This window comes from Oncorhynchus gorbuscha, linkage group LG02 (assembly GCF_021184085.1).
Source record: "Oncorhynchus gorbuscha isolate QuinsamMale2020 ecotype Even-year linkage group LG02, OgorEven_v1.0, whole genome shotgun sequence".
Lineage (NCBI taxonomy): Eukaryota > Metazoa > Chordata > Actinopteri > Salmoniformes > Salmonidae > Oncorhynchus > Oncorhynchus gorbuscha.
This window is the reverse complement of record NC_060174.1, coordinates 75,027,209-75,054,973: the sequence shown is the minus strand read 5'-3', so window position 1 is coordinate 75,054,973 and position 27,765 is coordinate 75,027,209. Positions and strand designations below refer to the sequence as shown.

At 42.9% G+C, this 27,765-nt stretch overlaps 2 protein-coding genes across 2 annotated transcripts in view; both read left to right on the top strand.

Moving 5' to 3' along the window:
- The first annotated feature begins 8,018 nt into the window (after positions 1-8,018).
- Positions 8,019-15,925, top strand: slc6a7 (solute carrier family 6 member 7). Its single transcript, XM_046321760.1, has 14 exons — positions 8,019-8,536; positions 10,600-10,828; positions 11,366-11,497; positions 11,649-11,856; positions 12,216-12,354; positions 12,496-12,630; positions 12,797-12,900; positions 12,989-13,113; positions 13,369-13,481; positions 13,589-13,726; positions 13,797-13,896; positions 14,065-14,183; positions 14,691-14,864; positions 15,128-15,925. The coding sequence occupies exons 1-14, from the start codon at positions 8,468-8,470 to the stop codon at positions 15,320-15,322; spliced, it is 1,980 nt and encodes a 659-aa protein (XP_046177716.1). The 5' UTR covers positions 8,019-8,467; the 3' UTR covers positions 15,323-15,925.
- Positions 15,926-16,647: 722 nt separating this feature from the next.
- Positions 16,648-27,765, top strand: part of rb1 (retinoblastoma 1) — a 48,203-nt gene continuing 37,085 nt past the window's right edge. Inside the window, exons 1-13 of the mRNA XM_046321732.1 lie at positions 16,648-16,941; positions 18,299-18,419; positions 18,627-18,730; positions 20,862-20,996; positions 21,244-21,282; positions 21,474-21,523; positions 21,781-21,891; positions 22,130-22,275; positions 24,416-24,493; positions 25,197-25,306; positions 25,421-25,495; positions 26,714-26,801; positions 26,905-27,021. Of these exons, the coding sequence (XP_046177688.1) occupies positions 16,835-16,941; positions 18,299-18,419; positions 18,627-18,730; positions 20,862-20,996; positions 21,244-21,282; positions 21,474-21,523; positions 21,781-21,891; positions 22,130-22,275; positions 24,416-24,493; positions 25,197-25,306; positions 25,421-25,495; positions 26,714-26,801; positions 26,905-27,021 (1,281 nt within the window). The 5' untranslated portion in view covers positions 16,648-16,834. The remainder of the gene's footprint in view (positions 16,942-18,298; positions 18,420-18,626; positions 18,731-20,861; positions 20,997-21,243; positions 21,283-21,473; positions 21,524-21,780; positions 21,892-22,129; positions 22,276-24,415; positions 24,494-25,196; positions 25,307-25,420; positions 25,496-26,713; positions 26,802-26,904; positions 27,022-27,765) is intronic.

Here is a 27,765-nt window from a genome sequence, read left to right as displayed (position 1 = left end):
GCCAATCCTCTTCTGGCTGTGCCGGGTGGAGATTATAACAGAACATGGCCAAGATGTTCAAATGTTCATAAATGACCAGCATGGTCAAATAATAATAATCACAGTAGTTATCGAGGGTGCAGCAAGTCAGCACCTCAGGAGTAAATGTCAGTTGGCTTTTCATAGCCGATCATTAAGAGTATCTCTACCACTCCTGCTGTCTCTAGAGAGTTGAAAACAGCAGGTCTGGGACAGGTAGCACGTGCGATGAACAGGGCAGCAGGATTCCATAGCCGCAGGCAGAACAGTTGAAACTGGAGTAGCAGCACGGCCAGGTGGACTGGGGACAGCAAGGAGTCATCATGCCAGGTAGTCCTGAGACATGATCCTAGGGCTCAGGTCCTCCGAGAGAAAGAGAGAAAGAGAGAATTAGAGAGAGCATACTTAAATTCACACAGGACACCGGATAAGACAGGAGAAGTACTCCAGATATAACAAACTGACCCTAGCCCCCCGACACATAAACTACTGCAGCATAAATACTGGAGACTGAGACAGGAGGGGTCAGGAGACACTGTGGCCCCATCCGATGATACCACCGGACAGGGCCAAACAGGAAGGATATAACCCCACCCACTTTGCCAAAGCACAGCCCACACACCACTAGAGAGATATCTTCAACCACCAACTTACCATCCTGAGACAAGGCCAAGTATAGCCCACAAAAATCTTCGCCACGGCACAACCCAAAGGGGGGCCAACCCAGACAGGAAGATCACGTCAGTGACTCAACCCTCTCAAGTGACGCACCCCTCCCAGGGACAGCATGAAAGAGCACCAGTAAACCAGTGACTCAGCCCCTGTGATAGGGTTAGAGGCAGAGAATCCCAGTGGAGTGAGGGGAACTGGCCAGGCAGAGACAGCAAGGGTGGTTCATTGCTCCAGAGCCTTTCCGTTCACCTTCACACTCCGGGGCCAGACTACAGTCAAGCATATGACCCACTGAAGAGATGAGTCTTCAGTAAAGACTTAAAGGTTGAGACCGAGTCTGCGTCTCTCACATGGGTAGGCAGACCATTCCATAAAAATGGAGCTTTATAGTAGAAAGCCCTGCCTCCAGCTGTTTGCTTAGAAATCCTAGGGACAATTAGGATGACCAGTGAGATATACCTGCTGGAGCGCGTGCTACGAGTGGGTGTTGTTATTGTGACCAGTGAGTTGAGCTTTACCTAGCATAGACTTATAGATGACCTGGATCCAGTGGGTCCGGCGACGAATATGTAGCGAGGGCCAGCCGACTAGAGCGTACAGGTCGCAGTGGTGGGTGGTGTAAGGGGCTTTGGAGAAAAAACGGATGGCACTGTGATAGACTGCATCCAGTTTGCTGAGTAGAGTATTGGAAGCTATTTTGTAAATGACATCGCCAAAGTCAAAGATCGGTAGGATAGTCAGTTTAACGATGTTTGGCGACTTTGAAGGAGTGAAGATGGCTTTGTTGCAAAATAGGAAGCTCATTCTATATTTAATTTTGGATTGGAGATGTGAGTCTGGAAGGAAAGTTTACAGTCTAGCCAGACACCAAGGTATTTGTAGTTGCCCACATATTCTAAGTCAGAACCATCCAAAGTAGTGATGCTAGTCGGGCGGGCGGGTGCAGGCAGCGAACGGTTGAAAAGCATGCATTTGGTTTTACTAGCGTTTAAGAGCAGTCGGAGGCCAGGGAAGGAGTGTTGTATGGCATTGAAACTCGTTTGGAGGTTAGTTAACACAGTGTCCAAAGAAGGGCACTGTGTTAAACTGAACAAATTCCACAGACTTGTGACTAACAGAAATTGAATAATGTGTGTCGTGGAAATTTCCTCTATTTACCAAATCATGAGCGCAAACCATACACAAGTCAGAGTTAGTTATCAAAGTCCATCTTTAATTATATGAGCTCTATCACAATCCTGTGACTCTCAGATCGATTCAGTGTCTATCAATGAATTCTCTGAGAGCCCCTTACACATTGCAATAGCATATTGACTTTCAACAGTTCAGTATCTCTAATGAAAAGTTGAGAGCCCCAACATAATGGCAAATGGGATCCTTTATAGCAAAGATACACAGGATAAGACAGCATCGGCATAATTCATTGTTCAGCTTTGTCTCCTTTCTCAACCTCAGAACCATAAACCAACCCTCCATATCAACAGGCATATATCAAATTGTCATTTAGATACAACCAATTCTAAATACAACCAATCCTGGACAAACTCACGGAGAGGAGAATGATTGCTATAGGTTAAGATAGGGACAACATTAGAGGAAGCATAGAATGATTCCAGACACTGCCATCCTACTTTCCCCGCTGGCACACACACAGTGGAGCAAAAGATATGTTTACACATGATGACACTTTGACCTCTCCCCTCTCTGCGGCCCATGCAACTTAGTCTTGACATAGAACAGATACGGCAACCCTGCCACAGTATTATACAAAAATAACATTCTTGATGAGAAGTAACTTACAAACATATGATGAATATAAAACATCTTACCTATGTTACCAACAAATTCGGATTATTCCCTAACATGTGTCCCTGAACAAAGGGAGGGGCAAAAGTAACAGTCAGTATCTGGTGTGGCAACCAGCTGCATTAAGTACTGCAGTGCATCTCCTCCTCATGGACTGCACCAGATTTGCCAGTTCTTGCTGTGAGATGTTACCCCACTCTTCCACCAAGGCACCTGCAAGTTCCCGGACATTTCTGGGGGGAATGGCCCTAGCCCTCAACCAACAGGTCCCAGACGTGCTCAATGGGATAAAGATCCAGGCTCTTCGCTGGCCATGGTTGAACACTGACATTCCTGTCTTGCAGGAGATCACACACAGAACGAGTAGTATGGCTGGTGGCATTGTCATGCTGGAGGGTCATGTCAGGATGAGCCTGCAGGAAGGGTACCACATGAGGGAGGAGGATGTCCTCCCTGTAACGCACAGAGTTGAGATTGCCTGCAATGACAACAAGCTCAGTCCGATGATGCTGTGACACACCGGCCCAGACCATGACGGACCCTCCACCTCCAAATCGATCCCGCTCCAGAGTACAGGCCTTGGTGTAACGCTCATTCCTTTGACGATAAACGCGAATCCGACCATCGCCCCTGGTGAGTCAAAACTGTGACTCGTCGGTGAAGAGCACTTTTTGCCAGTCCTGTCTGGTCTAGCAACGGTGGGTTTATGCCCATAGGCGACGTTGTTGCCGGTGATGTCTGGTGAGGACCTGCCTTATAACAGTCATACAAGCCCTCAGTCCAGCCTCTCTCGGCCTACTGCGGACAGTCTGAGCACTGATGGAGGGATTGTGCTTTCCTGGTGTAACTTGGGCAGTTGTTGTTGCCATCCTGTACCTGTCCCGCAGGTGTGATGTTCGAATGTACCGATCCTGTGCAGGTGTTGTTGCAATATCCTCCCAGACCTGGACTAGTAACCAAAAGGTTGTAAGTTCATATCCCTGAGCTGACAAGGTACAAATCTATTGTTCTGCCCCTGAACAGGCAGATAACCCACTGTTCCTAGGCCATCATTGAAAATAAGAATTTGTTCCTAACTGACTTGCCTAGTTAAATAAAGGTAAAATAAAAATAAATTGGACATGTCAACATCATACTTTCAGAATCTTAGCTAGCAGTCATCATCATGAATCAAGCTGATACTCTACTGGCAAATCCTTTTTAATCCTTGTCATATGAAGAGAAGTAATGAAGAGAAAGAATAGATAAAACGTATCCGTTCTCATCGGCCATTGGACATAAACATTACACAGCAGGTTGGAAATCGCAAATTCAACTATAAGTAGTTTGGATGAAATCAGTGGCTAACTGCAAGCATTGCAATGCCATCACTGGCCTGCTATTCAGTGAGGTGGCTGTATGTTCCTAAATCTTGGATTAAAGGTCTCTTTTCCAAGCATAAAATGATAAACATTCAACATTGGCCATGCTGTCAATCCAGCATGATTTGGGCTTTGCTTAAAACAACTGTTTACATCGGAAAAATGAGCTCCGACCGGGAAAATACGTTTTCAACAGTCATCCAACTCTGAAGTGTAAATCCAGAACTCGGGTCTCTTTCTAGAGCTACGACATGAAGATCACTGACGTCATCATAATTCAACCTGGTTTATTTCAGAGTTCCCAATTGTCTTGAAAGCACCATAAATCCAGAGAAAGCTAGGCTTTGATGACAAAGTTTGATGACAAAATTTGCCCACGAGTTGTTAGTAGCCCATGTGCCTCACCTTAATTTTCCCCTCTTAATTTCACCTACTGTTCTGACTTGGTGGTGCACATGTAGCCTATAACCTGTTTTAGAGAAATGTAATCAACAAATGTTATTTCATTGTCTGCTTATTTATCTGGCAGTTCTGAATGGCCCACTGTCAGAATGGCCCATGTTCTGAATTCTGTCGCTGTACATTTCAAAAGTGCTGAACAAATAGTCATATTGACTACATTCATCCTAGCTCGCTCATTAATGTCTTAATTGAAATTACAGATGGCCTCTTATCTGCTTGTTGTCCCCTCATACCATAATGTGTACATCTAAATTGTCAGTAGAAAGCACATTTGTTTAAGCAAGTCAGCCACATCAGCTATCATGGTTTTTTAAAAGGCAGTAAATTAGGCTGATTGAACTGTTTTTCTGACAGACAAGGCTCTGCTGATAGCCAGGTGTAGCAGTGGTAAGGTGTTGGGACAGCTTTATGCAGTCCCTAACAGTTTGTGGGAACCGTTTGTCATTGTTATAGTGCAATTGTTGTGTTGTGTAGTGGCTTTGCTGACATGCATCCCACATTTTCTTTTTTTTTCCCCCACCAAGATTTACCTGCTAAAATCCCCACTGATTGTATGAGATTCTTATTTAAACTTGGGAGGTGAATTGATGTTATGCAAGGTTGTAATGTTTTCTCAAATTTTGTTGTTGTTGTTATTTCCTGTTTTACAGCTTCGATGCTCTGGAGCCTGGTGTTGTTGTCACCAAAGAGCATTCGGACTCAGTCAGGACCAGGTTTCAGCTGCTTACATCCTTCCTCCCATAGATGGTCTGCCTGTCCAAGCACCACCTGGACTGGACACAGCTAAACAAACTTATATTTTTGAGAAGATCAGGGGGTTTTGCGACAAAAAAGCTATGGACATCACATGTCCTGCAACAAAGTCAAGGGCAGGACAAAAACAGGCTCTCTGAATATAGATTCCTTTGTTCATATGTGGTTCGCACGTACCAGTCATCAGCACTATCTGCAGTGCCTCTACTCAAATGACTCTCTCCTTACACACACGCCATATGTTGCTGGTATTATTTATTATTTTATCCTGCTGCTCAGCCACTTTACCCCTTATTGTATGCATATCACTACCTAATCTATCACCAGTATCACTGATATGCTTATTGATATTGTTCTTGTACATACTGTATATTATGTAATTATTTCTCTACTGGCATTGACACTTGTTATTTTTTTATATTGACACTATCTATTTTTGATATTGCTACTATGTCATCTAATATTTATAACATATTTTTGTCTGAACACTTTCAGTTTACCTGGAATTTGTCCTTACTGTAGGCTAATACTTTTACCACTTGCAGTCTTAATCTTTACTACACTACTCACTGTTTAGCACATTACCTCACATGTGAATCTTTGTTGGGTGGGGCTGGCTTAAGAGGGTGTGAACAATGCAGAATGGGTGTAGACAAAGAAGAGCTCTCCAGTAGGTGTACCAAAACATTCAAGGGCCATTTTCTCAAAAGTGGGGTTTCAGGTTTATCAAGTTTCAAAGGATAATTACTTTCCCATTGTTCCTCAAATGCAGTGTATGTTACCATTTTGTAGCTCTGTGTCTCTGCTTTTATCCAATGTAAAAAAAAAAGAAGTAAAATGTTGCTACATAAGACCGAATCAAGGTGGTCAGTCATATAATAATATAACCATCATAAGCACATCCTCCACAGAGTAGGCGTGCTGATCATAGGATCTGTCCATGTTATATTATTCATTATGATCTAAAAGTCCAAACTGATGCAGGATCAGCACTCATAATCTGAGACGCTTTGTGGATACGGGCCCTGGGTTATTTGGACTAAGTGATCCCTATCTTGTCATGAACTCAGGCTCAAAAGTCATTCTTGGGCTTTTCTTCTTCCTCTCTGCTGGCTGTCCCCAACAGAGGTTACAGACTGGTAGATGGCGGGTTTGAAGGCATGGTTCATAAAGGCTGCATCTCTGCCAATGTCGCTTACCTTGATGTGAAGTGACTGGGACTTTCCTGTAAAGGTTTCTGTAACAAGGGTTTTCCAGATGTCACAATCTTTTTGATGATATCAGAAAGCAAAGCATTGATTTTCACTGTCATGCAGACGATACACAACTTTACATTTCTGTGTCACCAGAGGATTTTAGCTCCACGGATACATTTTTGACTGTATTAGTGATTTAAATACTTGGATGGCTCACAACTTCCTACAGCTAAATCAAGACAAGACCGAGGTACTTATTGTTGGAGCCAAAGCACAGAGAGAGAATCTAGCCGCACATTTTAATTCACAGGCAACATAGATAAAACACCAGATAAAAAACCTAGGTGCTATTTTAGATTCTGAACTCAATTTCAAATCACACATTAGGAATGTGACCAAAATGGCTTTTAACCACCTGAGGAACATTGCCAAGGTGAGGCCCTTTCTCTCTCAGGCTGATACAGAGAGACTCATCCATGTTTTTATTACAAGCAGGCCTGACTACTGTAATGCTCTCCTGTCTGGTCTACCCAAGAAAGCCATTGGTCAACTGCAAAACATACAGAATGCTGCAGCACTGGTCCCAAGACCAGACGGAGAGCACACATTACACCGATTTTAAGGTTTCTGCACTAGCTGTCTGTGAGTTTGAGAATTAATTGTAAGATTTTTCTATTGGTTTTTAAATCAATCCACGATTGTGCACCCCAATACATGTCAGACGTGCTTTTAAGATATGTACCCAGTAGGTTCCAAAGGTCTTCTGGCACTGGCCTTTTAACCATCCCAAAGCCTAGGACCAAGAGGCATGGAGAGACAGCCTTTAGTTACTATGCCCCCAGCCTCTGGAATAGCCTGCCAGAGAACCTGAGGGGAGCCGAAACTATGGACATAATCAAAAGTGATCTTATAACATCTATTTTTGGCTTTGCTTTTCCTTAGGGTGCTTTTTAGTTGTTCAATTTGTAATTATTTTGTTTTTTATGTTATGTTTCTTTTGTAGTATTTAATTTTTAATTTTACCTTTATTTAACCAGGCAAGTCAGTTAAGAACTGACTTTATTATTATTTTTTTCCCCTGTAAAGCACATTGCGTTGCATTCAGTGTCTGAAATGTGCTGTATAAATGAAGCTTGATTTGATTTAAAGTTATGGCATGGCCCATCGCAAGCCGGATGCCATACAAATTAAGGCATTACTTATTTTTTCTTCGTTTAGCCAATTTGTTCATACTGTTAGATTTTAGAAAATAGATATCATATTACATGTTACATACACAATTCCATCTTCTTGGCCATGCAACAAAACAGGGGAGCTTAATATGTGGTTTCTTATTTCATAGAAAAAGCAACGGCTGCAATTTCCTGCTGTTGCAGTTGGTTTCCTCTACTGGTGCTCTGAGCAACGTTTTCTCAGAATAGAAAAAAGACCGTCTTTGAAGAAGCAGGGTTTGATTAGACGTGCTGTAGCTGCTCAATAACCTGATGAAAATAGATTGAGACAGACAGATACAGTAGGCAAAACATTTAGTGAAGGGGTGCAGTTGTAGAAAGGGTGTGGCTCAGTGAAGGTGTTTTAAAAAGAGGGCGTGTTTCCCCCTTTTGTTCAATGGGCGGATTCGATTATGCTGAACTGCGGTGCACCCGTCTATGGCGGATGACGTTTCCGGGCAAAAGCAGTGAGACAGGAGCGCCCTTCTCAAATGAACAGTAATCTGCGCAGCTCCATCATGTTTGTCAACAAGGCAGTGTGGTGCATCATCCAGAAACATACATCTCTTTTCCATAAAATATATGTTTGAATTGTCAAACTAATTTTAACTGGGAAGGCGGATAAATCGTTTTTATCAAAAGCAATAATTTTTACATCTGAAAATACAGAATCCTACTCGTTACTCACGTGCTTAATTATGTCACTTTTGTTTTGGGCCAATTTCGCTGTGGGCTTTGAACGGGCTCACGAATGCAATCAAGCTTCACCCGGTGTAAAACACGATAACGGGCGCCCGGGCCAGATTAATCGAATCCCCTCAGTGACTGCACCTGCGCTCTACTGTAATTTCCCGGTCATTACCAAAAGTGCCGATTTCAATCATCACTGACGAACATTTCCGTCAAAGCACGAATATATTACCATTAACTTTAATCTGAACAATGTATCGAACATCCAAAGAAACCAAGTGAATCTCTCCCCGGGAAAATGCCGAGCGAGCAGACAAAAACGGCACCTGGGAACATTACAGAGAAAAAATCAACACACCAACAAGGGGTAAGCAAGGAAACAACCTGTTGTTAGTTAACAGAAACTTTTTAAATGTCGTTAAAAGGTCTAATTTCACCTCTTTGTGAATATTGGATTGTTTTGGAATTTATGGAAAACGAATGGAACCATCGTTATTTGTATTTGTAGTTCTATAAAGTAATCTAACCCGTATGTCCTCATTCCTCTGACATCCGATGTAGTGGAAAGTGCAACACCCTACTAGCCTATAGGTCACCATTTTCTACCTCAGTAAAAATAGTTTTGTACTGGATATTCGGTTTTCTCTACCTGATAGCTATTGAACCAAGCATACCATGACAATGAAGATGATGTATTCTGAATCAGGAGTGGATGGATAAAAATTCACAGCTCTTTTTGTTGTTGAAATGTGGGGCTTTTAATCTTTAATATCTCTTACACAACACGTTCCATGATAATGAAAATTATATATTCTGAATCGGAACAGGATGGACAAAGATTCACAGCTATTTTGGTTCAAATTACATTTTATTTTTGGGGGGAGGCTTTCAATCTTTAATAACACTACCACAAAGCATGCCGTGACTATGAAAAGGATATATTCTGCATTGGTGGAGGATCTACAAAAATCTACAGCTTTTGTTTTTAAACATTTTAATTTTGATCACCTGCCTCCTCCATCTCACCAACCTACTATTTAACATTTTACTGCAGTGGGTTAAACCAGGGCCACACAGAGTGATTCTTAGTAGTCTTAAACAAATCTACTTTGAAACAAAAGTATACACCTCACACATGGTTATGGGCCTAAAATAATAGTTTAAATGTGGTAAATTTTGAGTTGCATTGCAATATTACTTTTTATATACATCACTAAATATAACAACTGTTTGACATAAAAACACCAGACTTGTCAGTAAAAAAAACATTGAGAGGTTTATACCCAAGGTAGTTTTATACTGTATATTTGAACCAAGTATGTCATAACTATGAAGATGTTATATTCTGAATCAGGGAAGGATGGACAAAACCCACAGCTTTAAAAAATCTGTAATAACTCTTACACAAAACGTGCCATGACTATGAAAATGATATATTCTGAATCGGGGGGGAGGATGGATTAAAAATCCATGGCTTTTGGTTTTTGGAAATTCTGATTTTGTTTTTGGAGGGTAGGGGATTCAACCTTCAATAGCTCTTACACAAAGTGCGCCATGATAATGACAATTCTATATATAATTGTCATTGTCATGGTGCGTTCAGTACTTACCATCTTCAGAGTGATGGCATGCTTGGTTCAAATATCCAATATAAAACTACCTTGGGTATAAACCTCTCAATGTTTATTTCAGAGACATAATCAAAGTTAAGACTATCAACATTTCAGTTGATACAGACTTATCATCAATCCATCACATTGCTCTCATTTTGTTTGTTTTTGCATAACCTATTTGTAGCCCATTGTATAACAACTACCTGTAGGCTACTCTTTCTACTCCTTTTATGACTTACAATGTGTCATGATGATGATGAGGCAGGCGGATGGTAGTGGCCTAAATCAAATGAATGGCAGTTCTCAAAACTGAACTGCCATTTTCACCTGACCTCTGTCCTCTTGGTGTCCGTAGTTCTTCTCTTTTCTGTCTGTTTAGCCGACTGGTCCACTGACAACACACACACATAAATAGAGGCAATATTTCCTATTTTATTGTGAGTTAAATTCTTTGCCTTGCAGGGGAGGAAGCAGAATGAGTGCTTGCATCAGTTGCACTGGATGGCACAACAGTGACACAGCTCTAGAGGTCACACGCAATGGTTTACAAAGACTGCATGACCATGTCATATTTCCTGATGTGTGAACCACACCCATACCTGTAAACCTGGACTCTACAGCTATGCCTACCATTGTCACTGACTGTGTTCACCATAAACAATGTGCAGTCCCAGTGTCTCTTACAAGTTAAAATAGGGGGGGGGTACTTTACTTGTGACATGGAATCCAACTTTTCAACATTAAGGCATGACATCGTTATAGGTTATTCTGATAGAGGATCTGTCTGACAGTTTTGAATGTGTTCTATCTGTTCTAGAGTCCAGCACAGCTGAATGGGTTTAATTTAGCTCATGATGTCACCAATCCCTCATCCCAGCCACAGTTTGAGTCACGCCCCCCATCCCCTGCACCCCCACCAGACCCACTTATTCTCCCAAGAGAGCAGTGGGGTGGGAAGTATGAGTTTCTGCTCTCCTGTATCGGCTACTGTGTTGGACTGGGGAATGTGTGGAGGTTTCCCTACCTCTGCTACCGCAATGGAGGAGGTGAGTAACCCACAGCCAAGCTGGCTTTCAGCCCTCATACACTTCACACTGCCCATCAGACTCTTGTATTGAAATGGATGTGTATTATGTTACCTTGGCCTTCCGGTCCGCACTGTCCTCTCCTCTCTGTGGATTGTGCTGCAGAGTTCATCTGAGAGCGGAAACCAAAGCCACGCAATCACAGGCAGCCAGTGGTGCTAGAAAGCCAACACACACCTGTGCACAGAAAAACACACCTTAAGACAGTCTACTGAATGGTTCATTCAAAACTATAGTAAACAAACTTCAGCTCCCCATGTGAAGCTAGCACATGCTGAGACTTCAATAGCTGAGGGATAGAAAAACCCTCTGCTGGCTGGCAGCTTTCCAGATGTAGTAATTGATTATATAGCCATAGTGCTATTTGTAGGACATACCCGTACATGCCATGTATCTGTGTAACTAGCAGTTCAGTGTTATAACAATCAAATTAATGAGGGATGTCGCCTCTTGTATCATCCCATTTCCTGTTTGACTTGTGGCCTCCTCTGTCCCCAGGTGTGTTCCTCATCCCCTACTTCATCATGCTCTTCTTCACCGGTGTCCCCCTCTTTCTCATGGAGCTAAGTCTAGGCCAGTATGGAGCTGCTGGACCAATCACAGTGTGGAAGTGCTGCCCCCTCCTCAAAGGTAAACCTCCACGACCCCCATGCCTCCATTGTCCTCTCAACACTCCATAATTGTCCACCAACACTGATTAGCCTCAATCTTATGTTCACCAACATTGAAAGCTCCCTCATCTGGACTACACACATCATACTGCCTGTGTGTCTCTTTATAGGCATTGGCATTGGGATGCTTTGTGTGTCTATGCTGGTGTGCCTCTACTACAACGTGATCATAGCCTGGACATTCTACTACCTGGGCAGCTCTTTCCAGAGCCCCCTGCCCTGGTCCTGTGATGCCCCAGCCAATGCTTACCTCTGTGGGAACGCCACACTGAACAGCTCCTCTGGCAGAGCCCTCAGCCCCTCAGAGGTCTTCTGGAAGTAAGGGCTCTTCCACCACTGTAGAGTGTTTTTCGCTAAAAAAATGATTGAATGTCCTTCGCATGATTGAATTCAGATTAGGATTGGTTTATCGTGGGGGAATTAGCGTCATGCTGGCCCTCAACTGTATTGAAATATTGACGACCATGAAATGCCTGAAATGTTGTCCTTCAAAAAGTCTGTGCTGTCTGTACACTGTGCTGTATGTGTTCGTGTCGTTAAGGAGTTGAGCTGATTGTACTATATGATGTAACATCTATCTCCTGTTAAAAATGTCTCTGTTTGCTGGGTCTATCCAACTAGTTTTGGCTAGAGGTCTGAATACTCTGTGTGTGTTTGCTCGGTGTGTTGTGTTCCAGTGAGCGTGTTCTGGGTGTGGTGAACAGTAAGGGACTCCATGACCCTGGTCCTGTCAGGTGGCCCCTGGCTCTCTGCCTCCTGGCTGCCTGGGTCATCATCTTCTTCTGCATGCTCAAGGGCATCCGCAGCTCTGGCAAGGTGATATAACACACACGTCATCAGAATACACACACACCTTTAAACACAGACATACTCATGTTACGCAAACATGCCCTCAAAACAAACATCCTTGCACTTGGTGTTGCGATGTACTTAAGAGCTGTTACTTTAACTTTGTAGGTGGTTTATGTGACTGCGACGTTCCCGTACTTCGTGCTGATCGTTTTGATCATCAGGGGTGCTACACTGGAGGGGTCACTTCAGGGTGTGGCCTTCTACCTCACCCCTGACTGGGGCAGGCTGGGCAGTGCACAGGTAAACTACATCCCCTAGTGGAGACAGGCTGGTAGAATCTCTAGAGTAAAGTCAAGTTAGTTTGTTTTTGTGTGTATTTGTCTACCTGTAATGATGAGTGTCAAGGCTCTTGGTGCTGGCCAACAAAGTAGACAGCATGTCTTAACTGTCACCGTTCACCTTGTAGGTGTGGAACGATGCTGCCTCACAGGTCTTCTACTCTTTGGGGATTGGTGTTGGGGGGCTGCTCTCTATGGCCTCCTACAATAAGTTTGACAACAATGTCATCAGGTCAGTTCTACTCTACTCTACTACTGTTCTCTCTGAGGCTACAGGCATGCTGGGAAATTGAGTATATCGAACATTGTGTTGCTTTCAGGGACTGTCTGGTCATCACCATAGGGAACTGCAGCACCAGCTTCTTTGCGGGCTTCGCCATATTCTCAATCCTGGGTCACATGGCCTGGAGGAAGGGAGTGCCTGTTGGCGAGGTGGCAGATACAGGTAGCTCTCAATGAGCCAGCCACTCCACTTGTATTAACAAGCAATCAATCAAATGTATTTATAAAGCCGTTTTTACATCAGCCGATGTCATAAAGTGCTATACAGAAACCCAGCCTAAAACAGCAAGCAATGCAGATGTAGAAGCACATTTCTGTTACGGTTATGACATGGTCATAACAATATACCCAGTTATTATCATGGCATTAAAAAGCTATTTTTATGGCAAAAATAAGCTCATTATTGTTCTTGCTCCAGGTCCTGGTTTGGCGTTTGTGGCGTACCCAGAAGCCCTTGCTCTACTGCCAGGCTCGGTGTTCTGGTCCATCCTCTTCTTCCTCATGCTTTTCATGCTGGGGGTCGACACTCTGGTAAACCACAGCCTTGTTCTGTATTGAACCCCTATCTCTTTGAACTAACAAAACGTATACATCTAACATCCCGCTCCCTGTCTTCTGGCCCTGTTTTCACTCTGTAGTTTGGTAACATGGAGGGCATCACCACGGCCGTGCTGGATGAGTTCCCACAGCTCAGAGCTAACATGAAGCAGAAGTCTCTGTTCCTGGGACTGCTGTGTTTCGGCTTCTATCTAATGGGACTGCTGTTGATCACTGATGTGAGATTGTATTGAAGTATTTGTGTGTGTGTGTGTCTGTGTGTGTGTACTGATGTCTGTCTCTCCATAGGGAGGGATTTATTGGTTCACCCTCATCGACTCCTTCGCCACTAGCTTCGGCCTCATCATCATCACCCTCTTCATGTGCATTGGCATCTCCTTCTTCTATGGTACACCATGCAACTCCAGCTCCATACCCTGCATGCTACATTCCACATACTAACTAAACATACTAACCACTATTCAGACATGCCACACACTTACTGTATGTCAATAGTGTCTTCAGATACTCTGACTAATCAGCATGCATGTGTGTCTGCATTCCGTAACATTCACAGGAGTGAACCAGTTTTGCCAGGACATCATTGACATGATCTGTCTCTGTCCTCCCTGGTGCAGCAAAGTGCTGCTCTACTTCAAAGCATGCTGGGTATTCTGCACCCCATTTCTCCTACTGGTGAGTCAGACCCTCTACCTTTACATTCTGTCTCTGAAAAAGCATCCCTCTGTCTAAAATCCACCCTTTGTTGCACCCTGACAGTGGTGAATAATTTAAAGAGACTGACATTCTATCCCCTTTTCCCCCGGCTGTGTTCTCTATGGGTTTATTTTCAATCACCCCTCATGTATGCACAGTATGTCTGATATGTGTATTTGAATAAAAACGAATGTAGTAGCTGTTGAATAGAAACATAAATGAGTGAACTAACCAAGTGTCCTGAGCCACAAAGAGAGAATGGATCATACCATAGAGGCTCTGCCTGGATTATCATACAGACGTCTGTTTAAGAGTCTGTGCATGCTCAGCCGCACTCTGCTGCGTCTGTCTGGGTGTTGGTCTATCTCTCCAAAGCTACTGTGAGTTTTTGATCACTGCTTTGTTTCCATGGTTGCTGATAAACTTTCTTAGTGTAGTTGCCTTTGTTTCACATGCCCCTCTGTTTCTGTGTTCCTGTGCATCCAGATCATTCTGACCTATATCTTCATTGAGATGTACAACACCCCGCTGCAGTATGGTGCCTATGTGTATCCTCGCTGGGGCAAGGCACTGGGCGTGTGCATGGGCGCCACCTGCTGTCTGCAGATCCCCATTTGGGCCATCGTGGCCATCAGCAAGGAGTCTGGGACACTGAAAAACGTCAGTACCGTCCGCCCCATTTTCCCCTTGTCTGTCATTACACAAGCCATGTTACATGGCTATACAAATTGTCCTAAGGGGACAAATAAATCTGTATTGAAATGACTTGAATACTGAAGCCACACTAAGAACACATTAAACACTTGATAGGTTAAAGGCTGCCAGTGTGCAAATAATATAAGGGTTACATCAGTCATGAAAATAAACAGTCACATGCCATTCAGTTTAAAAATCTCTTTATTCATCTTTCTCTCTCCATTCAGCGTTTTAAGAAATCCATTCGACCTCTAAATTCCTGGAGGGGGAACAACTTGAACAACAGTGGAGGAGGAGAGGAACGAGTAGAGCCGGAGAGGATGGAGGCACCGTTCACAGTAAACCTGACAGACAGAGACACTGTCAACCTTACCGAGGTGGATTTCACAGCTATAGCCTGGGAAAATGGGACAGAGGCATGACCCTTCCTCACTGGTGGAGGTGAAGAGTATATCATCACCTGCAGAACTTTGTATGAAGAGACAAAGTAAGGATGTCACTGTCCAGGCATCATACCCTGCCAGCCAGAAGGATACCATTTTGCCATTTGTTATACTGACACTTTAAAGATAATTTTTAAAACAAAGACTACTTAGAAAATGTATCGGATTGTCCTTCAGGACAATGTGAATTGGTGGTTTTATTTATGCTTTAAAAATACATTTTACATTGTCTATTTGCAATTTTGTTAGTGTGTATATAGCCTAAAGGCCATGGCTGCAGCATGCATACACAGAGACCATGGGTGTATTCACTAAGAACTTAACAGAATGAAACTGGGAGGGACCTACCGGAATTGCTCCAATAGAAACTAGTTTTTACTGCAAAACATTTTAGTCTACACTCTTATCCTGAGCGACTTACAGCCTTGCTCAAGGGCACATCAACAGATTTTTTTACCTTGTCACCTCAGGGATTCAAACCAGTGACCTTTCAGTTACTGTCCCAATGCTATTAACTGTTAGGCTACATTTTTCATTTGAAATAAATTGTTTTTGTTGCCAAATGTTTTGGTCTAATGATTACACCCCATGTTTTTCTTCATGAGAGGACATTACATTACATTTACATTTAAGTCATTTAGCAGACGCTCTTATCCAGAGCGACTTACAAATTGGACAAATATAGCAGGGCAGGGCTGTTTCAGTGTCCGCTAACAAAGAGACTATAGGACGAGAATCACTGTGTGTGGTCTTCATCTCTATTCTGATCTGTAGCTCACCAGAGGACTAGCTGTGCAAAGAAATAAAACCTATATACTTTTAATATTAGGCTACTGTACATCTGTTTTAGTGCTGGTGGTGGGTATACAGAGGGCAGTTCTTTATTGACTGTAGCTAGGTGAAACTTTGACTACAGAGATTTATTTTATTTGAACCTTTTATTTAACTAGGCAAGTCAGATAAGAACAAATTCTTATTTACAATGATGGCCTTCCAAAAGACCTCCTGCGGGGAGGTAGCTGGGGTAAAACATTTAAAATATAGGACAAAACACATCATGACAAGAGACAACACTACATAAAGAGCATGGTAGCAGCACATGTTTGGGGTCTCTTAAACATTTTTTTTTCTGTAGTTTTTACTAAGACATTTATTTTGCCCCAATACAAGGCCGTTCGTCCATGGCACAATGTATAAATTGCTCTGGTGGTGGTACATTTGGACCTCCACACAGATGGCGCCAAAGACGAATGTCAGATTGGCGCGGAGATGACGTCTGGCGGATGTCACGTATGCGACATTTTCCCGCGGTTTCTTTCTTCTGAGAATCGAAGACCTGAATCCGTAGTAGGATTTCAGGAAGCTGACAAGTAAAACCGGGGTTTGTACGGGACCAAATTGGGATATAAACGAAGTAAACTATTAGAAAGGCCATACAATAGAAAACATCCATTTAATAATTTAGCTTTAATAATCTGATAAACCACAAAGATGCCTCCCAAAAAACGCAACTCTGGAGCAGCACAGAACAAGGAAATGAAGCCCAGCATAAAAAACGCCTCCCCGGACAAGGAGAATCCAGATTTATCAATTGAAAAGTAAGCAGCCCGACCATCCATCGTATTTAACAAGATAATTGTTAACATATAACGTACCCGGTTATGTTACTGACTACAATGTAACGTTATTTTCTTTCCGTAAAACGATCGTTTGCTAACTATTTGATAGCTAGCTGACGTAACGTTACCAACACCCCCCACGAAAACAAGTCAAGACGAACAGCTGGGAAAACATGCTAACTAGTTATCAATCAGTAGCTAGCTAGCTATTATTTGGTAATATGTGACATGCCCATTGTCTTATTTGTTACAAGTTTACTTTTTAAGTTTAGTAACATCAAGCTGTTATTTTCCAGCTATTTAGCTATTTTAGGTGACTAGATAGCTAGATTCTAAAACAAGTTTGTTTCAGTAGCTAGCTACTAGCTAGCTAAGCATCTTGCCAAATGACTAACTTAGCTACTATAGCCATCTCACGACAGTCATCACTTTCACTAATGGGAGCACAACTTTCATAGAACCCCTGATCACGGTTCATAAATATTATTTCCCACTTCAGAAATCGTGTTCCACGTTAGTAAGAATGGACACCGCAACATTTGGGTCTGAACTACAAGGCCTACCATTGAGTGTTAGAATGATGGTGTTAAAGCTAGAGTACGTAGTTGAAACCATAACAAAGGGGAACCCTTGCCTCTGTTTTGGTAAAAAGATGAGGGATGCGCCAGAAAATATATCTGCTCTCATATTCATAAACATCTATGGATGCAAGGACTGAACATCCATGATATCAATAGTATAGTTTTAAGCATGTTTTGAGGCGATATCGTTTGTTTACATTTACGTTATTTATAAACATTGGAGTAAAACAAGCTTATATTTGGGGTTCTGATGGGGTGCAACAATTGAACTAAGCTCATGAGGCATTTATACGTTATACCCTTTGATTCTTAAAGAATATAATAATAATAATAATAATAATAATAATATAATATAATAATAATATAATAATAATAATAATAATATATATGCCATTTAGCGGACGCTTTTATCCAAAGCGACTTACAGTCATGTGTGCATACATTCTACGTATGGGTGGTCCCGGGGATCGAACCCACTACCCTGGCGTTACAAGTGCCATGCTCTACCAACTGAGCTACACAGGACCAATATATCATTAATTTATTTTTAAAAAATGGATATAGCAAGACAATGACAAAACACACTAATTCTACATCAACAACTACATGTACTTATTGCCCCCCCCCCACACACACACACACACAAAATCATGACTGTCAAAAGTGATTTTGTTACTATTCTGAGTGCACCATGGCCAAACTAAGTATGGTTGATATAAATGTGTCTGACTTTTTTTCTTTTTTTGAATCATCAGGCACCAAGAGAAGGATGCGGACTTTATGACTCTGTGTCAGAGTCTCCAGGTGATAGATGCTGTGTGTGATCGTGCTTGGACAATATGGAAGGCAGTTCAGGCCTCAGTGGACAAAGTTCTTGTATGTATCCACCCATTGTCTCCATGTTACTAGTAGACTATACAATGTGTTTTACCTACTGACACCCTTTCTGTCTGCTCTGATGATGGAAAGCTTATAGTGAATAAACAACTGAGCCATAACTCTCGGTCTCTGAAATGAACTATAATCAAGGCTATTCACACAGACTGACGATACGTTGTTTTTCTTCTCTTTCTCTCGACACAGGACACTCAAAAAAGGCTTTGGGCTGCTTGTCTGTTTGTGGCTGTGATAGACTTGGAAGTTGCAAGTTTTACCTTTACTCAAATCCTGAAGGCAGTGGATCTGAAGTAAGTACTAGATTCAGGCGTTCCAGTAGGGCCTTTGTCAGTACCAGTTCCCAGATCAGTTGATGTTTTCCCCTGGCAACACTCTTTTGAGTCGCTTACTCACTGGCCGAGTTGGGTTGATTACTTTCTAAATGTAATCCGTTACATTTACTAGTTACCTGTCCAAAATTGTAATCAGTAACAACTTGGGTTACTCAAACTCAGTAACAATCTGATTACTTTAAATTACTTTCAGATGACTTTCCCCTTAAGAGGCATTAGAAGAAGACAATAATTCATGTTATCAATTGAACATCTATTGCCGGATAAATCAATATTAAAGTTTACATAGATGGCCATCATTGGATGAGTTCTGGGTTGGTTATGTAGGATTCTTCTACCCCTTTCTTTCTACAACAGATAATAATACAGTTAGGTTGTCTTTACATTATTACCCAACATCTGTCAGATTTACTGTCATTACAATTCATTTAATACCCCTTGATCTTCAATAATAGGACATGGAAATATAGATTAGCCGAACTGTTTTACCTGAGCATAACCCCAAAACGAAGGACTTGTTAGCGTGCTCTGTTCTTGATTTTGTTGTCATGAACAACTGATTGGACTCATTGCTTTGAGTTGGAAAATGAATACTGATTTCGGAATGGTATGTTTTGAGCACTACCGAAAAGTGCTATTTGCATGTGAAATATGTATGCCATATGCTGCATTTGCTATAGGTCTATTGATTATGTTTTTTTTAGTGATATTTAGATAATCAAAAGTGAGTTTGAGCATATGTCTGTTAGGCCTATGGACTTTTTTGTTGCATGAAATAGATAATAAATAAAAGCCCCACTCATGGTCTTCTTAAATTAAGCCGGTTCTTGACAGTAATGAGAATAAAAAGAGAACTTCCTCAAACTTTTATTCTATTGGCTGGGATCCGCACTATGCAGGTGGTACAAGAGTGCATTTTTCACTGGCTGTCCTGGTCGCAAAAACAAGGATTGAAAGGCAGTTTACTTCTTCAATTCAACTATTATTGGGTTAAAATACACATACATTTGTGAACAGCCATCCATAACTACAATCTGTAAGGGGCAAATAGCTAAATGAGAGAACAGCAGTGGTAGCCTAGTGGTTAGAGCATTGGACTAGTAACCGGAAGGTTGCAAGTTCAAACCCCCGAGCCGACAAGGTACAAATCTGTCATTCTGCCCCTGAACAGGTAGTTAACCCACTGTTCCTAGGCTGTCATTGTAAATAAGAATTGGTTCTTAACTGACATGCCTAGTTAAATAAAGGTAAAAATTCTTAAAAAATGCACTTTGTAGCTATATCAATAATGTAAATCTGTATTGCCCGAAGGCTTCACTGCTGTTGTCATTACCCTCAGAACTTTTATTCAAATTGGATAATCTTTCGATGCCGACAGCAGTTGCGCCATTGAAAGACAGCTTGAACTTTAGCCTACAATAGCCCTGCTCGTTGCCCATGAACCGTGGAGTTTGGTCGGGGAGTCGTTGATGCAGCCGCTCTTCTGTTTTTCTGCCTCTTTATGCTGTGTGCATTAGACAAACTGGATGGATATTGATGGCTAAATTAAGTATATCAAGCGTTAATGAAATGTTATGCTGCTGTGGCAGTACTGTGGATATTTAAACTAGCTAGCTAACTACAGGGACTTGCCTGGTGACCGCATCTCTCAAGCCATGCATCTTTGGATACCGGGAGACAGACTGGAAAACGGGTATAACCGGGCGTGCGAGCTCCGTACAGGACAAACCAACCAACGTTTGGGGGGGCGGCGAACTTGACGGCATCACAATGACTTGCAGGCAGTGGGTTACGACACCAACAACACATTTTCTTTTTGGGGGTGGGGGGGGGGGGGAATTGTACTACCACCCAAAAGGTAACTTTGGAGACTGGAAGGGCAAAAGGGTATGTGCTCTGCTCCAGTAGAGCCCTATCTGTGCATGTGCCTGCCTCTGTTATAATGATGACTGCATATATCAGCCGAAGTCTCTGTTGAAAGTTCAGGCCTTAACGCAAACATAACTGTTGTTCGGCCAAGTGAACACATTCCAATTCTTGTTTACAATTAGATGCAGTTCTAGCAGTTTCGTGTGTCCTTTGTGTGCAGTGTGAAGCAGTTCCTGGGCCTGCTGAAGAAGATGGATGTGAACCTGGACACCATCAGCACCAAGGTGAACTCCGCAGTGACACGCCTGGAGAAGAAGTATGACGTGTCACGGGCACTCTACCAGAGGTTTGAGAAGTGCGTGGGAATATCGTAACGTCATGTTTCCTAATGCCTAGTTTTGATATCTAACTGTGCTGTACCTCTAGATGGCAGTGTAGTTTCTCTGGACCCTTTTGTCAGCTTTTATTGTTATCCAACTTTAGATTTTCACAAAAATGCGAACTTCAGAGTACACAACCTGAACTTGAGCTGTTTAGTAATGTAATTATGTTCCCAAAATGGTTTTGAAATGCAATATTTATCACCACTTATCTTGCTTCAGGACATGCAGCAAAATCTATGCAGAAGACTCAGAAGCAAAGTAAGTGAATAAAAAGTACAGGAATACCACTAATTTGAATGATAATCCCTGCCACAATGCTGATCATTGCTATCTTTTAAACCGTGTCTTCACTCAGTCCCGGTTATCCAATAGTAAATGAGGGTCAATGTTGATAATGGGGTGTTTGCTCCCAACATGTTGTGTAATGTCAATAATGCTCTCTGTTCCAGGGGGAAAGAAATACTGCGGAGCTGCTGGACAATGTTCCTTTTGGCTAAGGGTGGGTCAGCACTTGTTGATCACTAACTGTAAATGGGTTTTTTTCAAGGGAAGAACAACATACAAGTTTGTAGATGTAGGGCCCTGAGATGGTTTCCATCTTCCACTCGTTATGTTTTCCCTCTCCATGTCTACTCAATAGTTCTGGTGAGATAAACAGCAGGTTTCTGGCCATCGGTCTGTTTCTCCCATGACGCTGTTAAGACTGGCCGGTATTATGATACTGCTCCTGATGTGCGTTGTGTCTACTGTCTGCAGGAAGGGCACTGCAGATGGAGGATGACCTGGTCATATCCTTCCATCTGATGGTGTGTGTTCTGGAGTTCTTCATCAGGCGTTGCCCGCCCAGCCTTCTGCAACCACTTTACCGTAAGACAGACTCCTTTCCCTCTACTACTGCAAGCCTCAGGCCTTGGGATAGACATGCCCTTCCATTTGCATTGGTCAACTGCCCCTATGAATATATTATCACTCTCATTACTCAACTAAAAACGTGAAAGTTACCTTTTTAACATAACACATACGTTCAGTGTGTTCTATTACCACAGGTCTGATATGTTCTGTAGATGAATGGTTATAAAATCTAACCTTTAACCCCTGCCCTCAGAATCGGTCATCAGCACAGCCCAAAGCCCCCCAACAAGAACCTCCCGTCGCAATCAGAGCAAAGCCAAACCCCGTCAAGCCCCGCCAGAGGTGGATGTGCAGCTCCTGGAGACCCTCTGCAAAGAGAACGACTGCAGCGTGGAAGAGGTTCACACAACGTTTTCACTCCTTTACACTCATGGCTTGTTGTAGCTTTAGATCCCAGTCGTCAAAATTCACTACCCCTTCAGTGTTCTAAATAAAAAATCAGTGCAGTCAAACAAGTAATAAAATAATAATAATCAAAAATAGAAACACGAAATCACGAATGTCAGGGTGAATTTAGTTAACCCAAACAAAACTGTATCAGTAATCCAAATGTAATCCATGCTTATATACAGCAGAAAGATATACGAAGAATGATATGTACAGTAGTAGATGTATTAGAGTGAGCTATGTGAAGAATACAGTGCTTTCGGAATGTATTCAGACCCCTTCACTTTTTATACATTTTGTTACGTTAGACTTATTCTAAAATGAGGAAAAATGATTTAATCCAATCTACAGACAATGCCCCATAATGACAAAGCAAAAACAGCTTTTTAGAAATCTTGTAAATTAATAACAAAACTGAAATACCTTATTTACATGAGTATACCATGTTTCCATTGCTCATCCTTGAGATGTTTCTACAACTTAAGTTTTTTATTTTTTACTACACCCCCTTTTCTCCCCAATTTCGTGGTATCCAATTGTTAGTAGCTACTATCTTGTCTCATTGCTACAACTCCCGTACGGGCTCGGGAGAGACGAAGGTTGAAAGTCATGCGTCCTCCGATACACAACCCAACCAAGCCGCACTGCTTCTTAACACAGCGCGCATCCAACCCGGAAGCCAGCCGCACCAATGTGTCAGAGGAAACACAGTGCACCTGGCAACCTTGGTTAGCGCGCACTGCGCCTGGCCCACCACAGGAGTCGCTGGTGCGCGATGAGACAAGGATATCCCTACCAGCCAAATCCTCCCTAACCCGGACGACACTAGGGCAATTGTGCGTCGCCCCATGGACCTCCCGGTCGTGGCCGGTTACGACAGAACCTCGGTGCGAACCCAGACTCTGGTGGCACAGCTGGTTCCCGAAGAACACAGTGGCCTCCTCCGTTCTTAAATTGAAGGAGTTTGGAACCCCCAAGACTATTCATGGTGCTGGCCACCCGGCCAAACTGAGCAATCGGGAGAGAAGGGCCTTGGTAAGGGTGGTGACCAAGAACCCCGATGGTCACTTTGACAGAGTTCCTTTGTGGAGATAGTTGTCTTTCTGGAAGGTTCTCCCATCTCTGCAGCACTCCACCAATCAGGCCTTTATGGTGGTGGCCAGGCGGAAACCACTCCTCAGTAAAAGGCATATGACAGCCCACTTGGAAAGTGGACTCTCAGACCATGAGGAACACGATTCTCTGGTCTGATGAAAACTAAGATTGAACTCTTTGCCCTGAATGCCATGTTTCACGTCTAGATGAAACTTACCACCATCCCTACGGTGAAGCGTGGTGGCAGCATCATGATATGGGGATGTTTTTAAGCATCAGGGACTGGGAGACTAGTAAGGATCGAGGGAAAGATGAATGGAGCAAAGAACAGAGCTCCTTGATGAAAACCTGCTCCAGAGTGCTCAGGACCTCAGACTGTGGTGAAGGTTCATCTCCCAACAGGACAACGACCCTAAGCACACATCCAAGACAACGCAGGAATGGCTTCGGGACAAGTCTCAATGTCCTTGAGTGGCCCAACCGGAGCCCGGACTTGAACCCTATTGAACATCCCTGGAGTGACCTGAAAATAGCTGTGCAGCGACGCTCCCCATCCACCCTGACAGAGCTTGAGAGGATCTGCAGAGAAGAATGGGAGAAACCCGCCAAATATAGGTCTGCCAAGCTTGTAGTGTCATACCCAAGAAGACTCGAGGCTGTAATCTCTGCCACAGGTGCTTCAACAAAGTACTGTGTAAAGGGTCTGAATACTTATGTAAATGTGATATTTCGTTTAAAAAAAAAATATATCTGGGAACATTGTCTTCATGGGGTATTGTGTTGTGTTGATGGGGGGGGGCAATTTAATCCATTTTAGAATAAGGCTGTAACTTAACAAAATGTAGAGAAACTGAAAGGGTCTGAATACTTTCTGTACACAGTGTATAAAATGGCTTAATGTTTGTGGTTCAGCCTGTTCATTTACATGGCTGTGTTTGTGTTTGTTTGGGTGTCATCTCATTGGTTTCATTGGTTGTCTGTTGTACTTGTGTTCAAGGTGAAGAGCGTGTACCAGACCAGTTTCTCTGCTTTCCTGGACTCCATGAGCCTCTCTGGGACTCGGGACCTTCCTCAGGTAGGAACCACACATTACATTAAATGCTGGAGCTTATTGCTATGACCCAGGTTATATAGAAAATAAGTTCACTAACAATGGTGTCTGTTCAATAATCAGTGGCAAGTTGCTAGTAGTAATATCTCTAGCAGACCCACCATATTTCATAATTGTATGACAGCCATCGCAAAACAGATCAGTGTTTTTCAGGCAGTGTGCGTGTCTGAAAGCTGTTCTGTCAGGATGTGTTTGTACTGAAATGTTTGGCAGCTGGATTTTCATTAGATCTGGTATCTCAGGACAGTATATTGCAGGGGCAGGTATGGAGAAGAAATAGGTTTTAATATTTACTTTGAATTGACAACTATTTGTTTTAATTCAGGACTATTTCCCCACTAGCCAGGAAACAGTCAAGGATTGACAAAGGCGGCAGTTTAATGTGCTATTTATCCGATCTCTGCCAGGACAGTAGCTACATTTGACGTGTGATGTTGGTTTGTCGTAACGACTCGATAACGAATGGTCTCCAGTCATGGGTATTGTGATTCATGGTGTCAGTCTGCCTAAATCGTCATGGTAGAGGTCTTTTCCACCCCCCAACACAAAGCCACACCTTTATACTAAACTGCTGCAGTTTCTGTGTAATTGTGAAATTGATCTGGAATACCCATGATGTTACTGAATTCCTGTCAGAGCCTGTCTTGACCTCCTGTTGATGTTTCAGGCGACTGACCTCAGCAAGCAGTATGAGGAACTCTACTTTAAGAGTAGAGACTTTGACAGTAGGCTGTTCTTGGATAATGACGAGACCCTTCTCACTCCCAAAGTAGAACCGTAAGTAGAACCACAAGTAATGATGTTTACATAATTTTTGAAGTATTTTCTCTGACAAAGAAAGTCTCGCTATACCTCGTACTTTATAGTGTATAATGTCCCCTCACCTCTCAGAATGCCGGTGGAAAGGACACCAAGGAAGAACCTGCCAGAAGATGTTGTTCTCATCCCCCCACAGACGCCTGTCAGGTGAGCCCCCTCTGACCTCCACTGGCTAGAACAGCGTGTTCACCTGTACCAACAGATACTTACTCCGATGATGTTTGAGAGTCCTGTCCACTGGGGTGTACTTGCACATCAACCGCTTCACACTACAGAACAAGGAGCTCCTGCTCTATGGGTTGTTCTGGCTCAAACGAGGCTTACCTACCTATGATGTTTGATAGGTAGTTTTGCCTTCTCAAAGTCATGTGTATTAATCAGAAACTATTGATAGAAAAACCCTGGCGATATGAAATGGGTTCTTAATTACTTCCACCTCTTCTCTTTATAAATGGGATTACCTGTATGGGTGTGCGTTGAGTCTGTAAATCTATATGTATCAGTTCACGTGACCCTGAATACCACAAGGAGAGATCTGCTTTGATGTTTTGACGTGGCTCTCGCGTGTTTTTCATTTGTGCGGCAGGTAGCCTAGTGGTTAGATCGTTGTAACTGAAAGGATGCTGGTTCGAATCCCTGAGCCGACAAGGTGAGAACCAACACCGCTGCCAATCACTCTGAAGGGTCAGGGGTTGAAAATCACACAGACTCAGTTCACGGCTTCGGATTTTATTTCTGTGTAGATATTTCACTCTCCTGTTAAAATTAGTGCTAAATCTTGTGTCCCTAGAAAGGTATACAAGTCACATGTTGGCCACGTTGCAAAATAAATGTACAAGTTAATCATTTCATCCAAACTTCTCGCACACGTCAACGAGTGTCTGCGTAGCCAGACTCTAAAATAGAACTTGTGGGTGATTGGAAAATGAACTGAGGTCCACACTCCAGTCCAGTTGGTGGTGGTAATGCACCTTCAAGTTGGTTGCCAACCGCCATATAAAGTCCACAGAAGAAGACTGATGGAGGCGAGATTACTAGAAACTAACTATGTTCCCCTTTTATCTGTGGATTCCTTGTCGAAGTAGAGGACTCAAAATGGGTCATAATTCTACAGCGACCCAAAGATCTTAATAACACAATATTTACATTCCAGGACAACTTAGCTAGCAATATAGTTGGTTCGGAGTTTGTTTTTGTATTTCAACCAGTGTCCTGATCGGGTCTGTGGATCGACAAAATGAACATGCGCACGTGGATGCGTGTGTGTGCCCATTCTAATCAGCATGTCAGTTGATTAAACTGTTTCTGTCTCGTAGAGTCCTAACATTATATTAATCATGTGTGTTTCACCCCATGTCTTTGCAGAGCTGCCATGAACTCCATCGCACAGTTGAGGGTTGATCTCATCACCTCTGGCGACCAACCCTCTTCCAACCTGGCAGTGTATTTCAAGGTATTTTTCACCACGCCTGTGTTTAAAGATTAACCGCACCTGCCTTACCATTGAATCATGTTCCTGCCCTTTTAACACTCTCCTCCTTCCCATCTTGTGACAGAACTGCACAGTGGACCCAACAGAGGAGGTGTTGCAGCGTGTGGAGAGTCTGGGTCTGCTGTTCAGCCAGAGGTTTGGTCAGGCTGTGGGACCACGCTGTGTGGGGCTGGGCAAACAGGTACCACCTGGCTTAAATACAGCACACTATACAGAGTAATTGTACTACTTGAGACAAGGGGGGTGGTATAAACTGTTCATACAGAGGGGTTTTTCCACTTTCAGGCCTGACAGAAATACTTATCATGCCACCTTGTGAAACTGGTGTATAATGTTTGGTTGATACACCACACCCCATGATACAGTGCAGGCAGACAACACTATAGGCCACTGTAGTCCTAAACTCACCCCATGATACAGTGCAGGCAGACAACACTATATGATACTGTGTAGTCGTAAACTCACCCCATGATACAGTGCAGGCAGACAACACTATATGATACTGTGTAGTCGTAAACTCACCCCATGATACAGTGCAGGCAGACAACACTATAGGCCACTGTAGTCCTAAACTCACCCCATGATACAGTGCAGGCAGACAACACTATATGATACTGTGTAGTCCTAAACTCACCCCATGATACAGTGCAGGCAGACAACACTATAGGCCACTGTAGTCCTAAACTCACCCCATGATACAGTGCAGGCAGACAACACTATATGATACTGTGTAGTCCTAAACTCACCCCATGATACAGTGCAGGCAGACAACGCTATATGATACTGTGTAGTCGTAAACTCACCCCATGATACAGTGCAGGCAGACAACACTATAGGCCACTGTAGTCCTAAACTCACCCCATGATACAGTGCAGGCAGACAACACTATATGATACTGTGTAGTCCTAAACTCACCCCATGATAC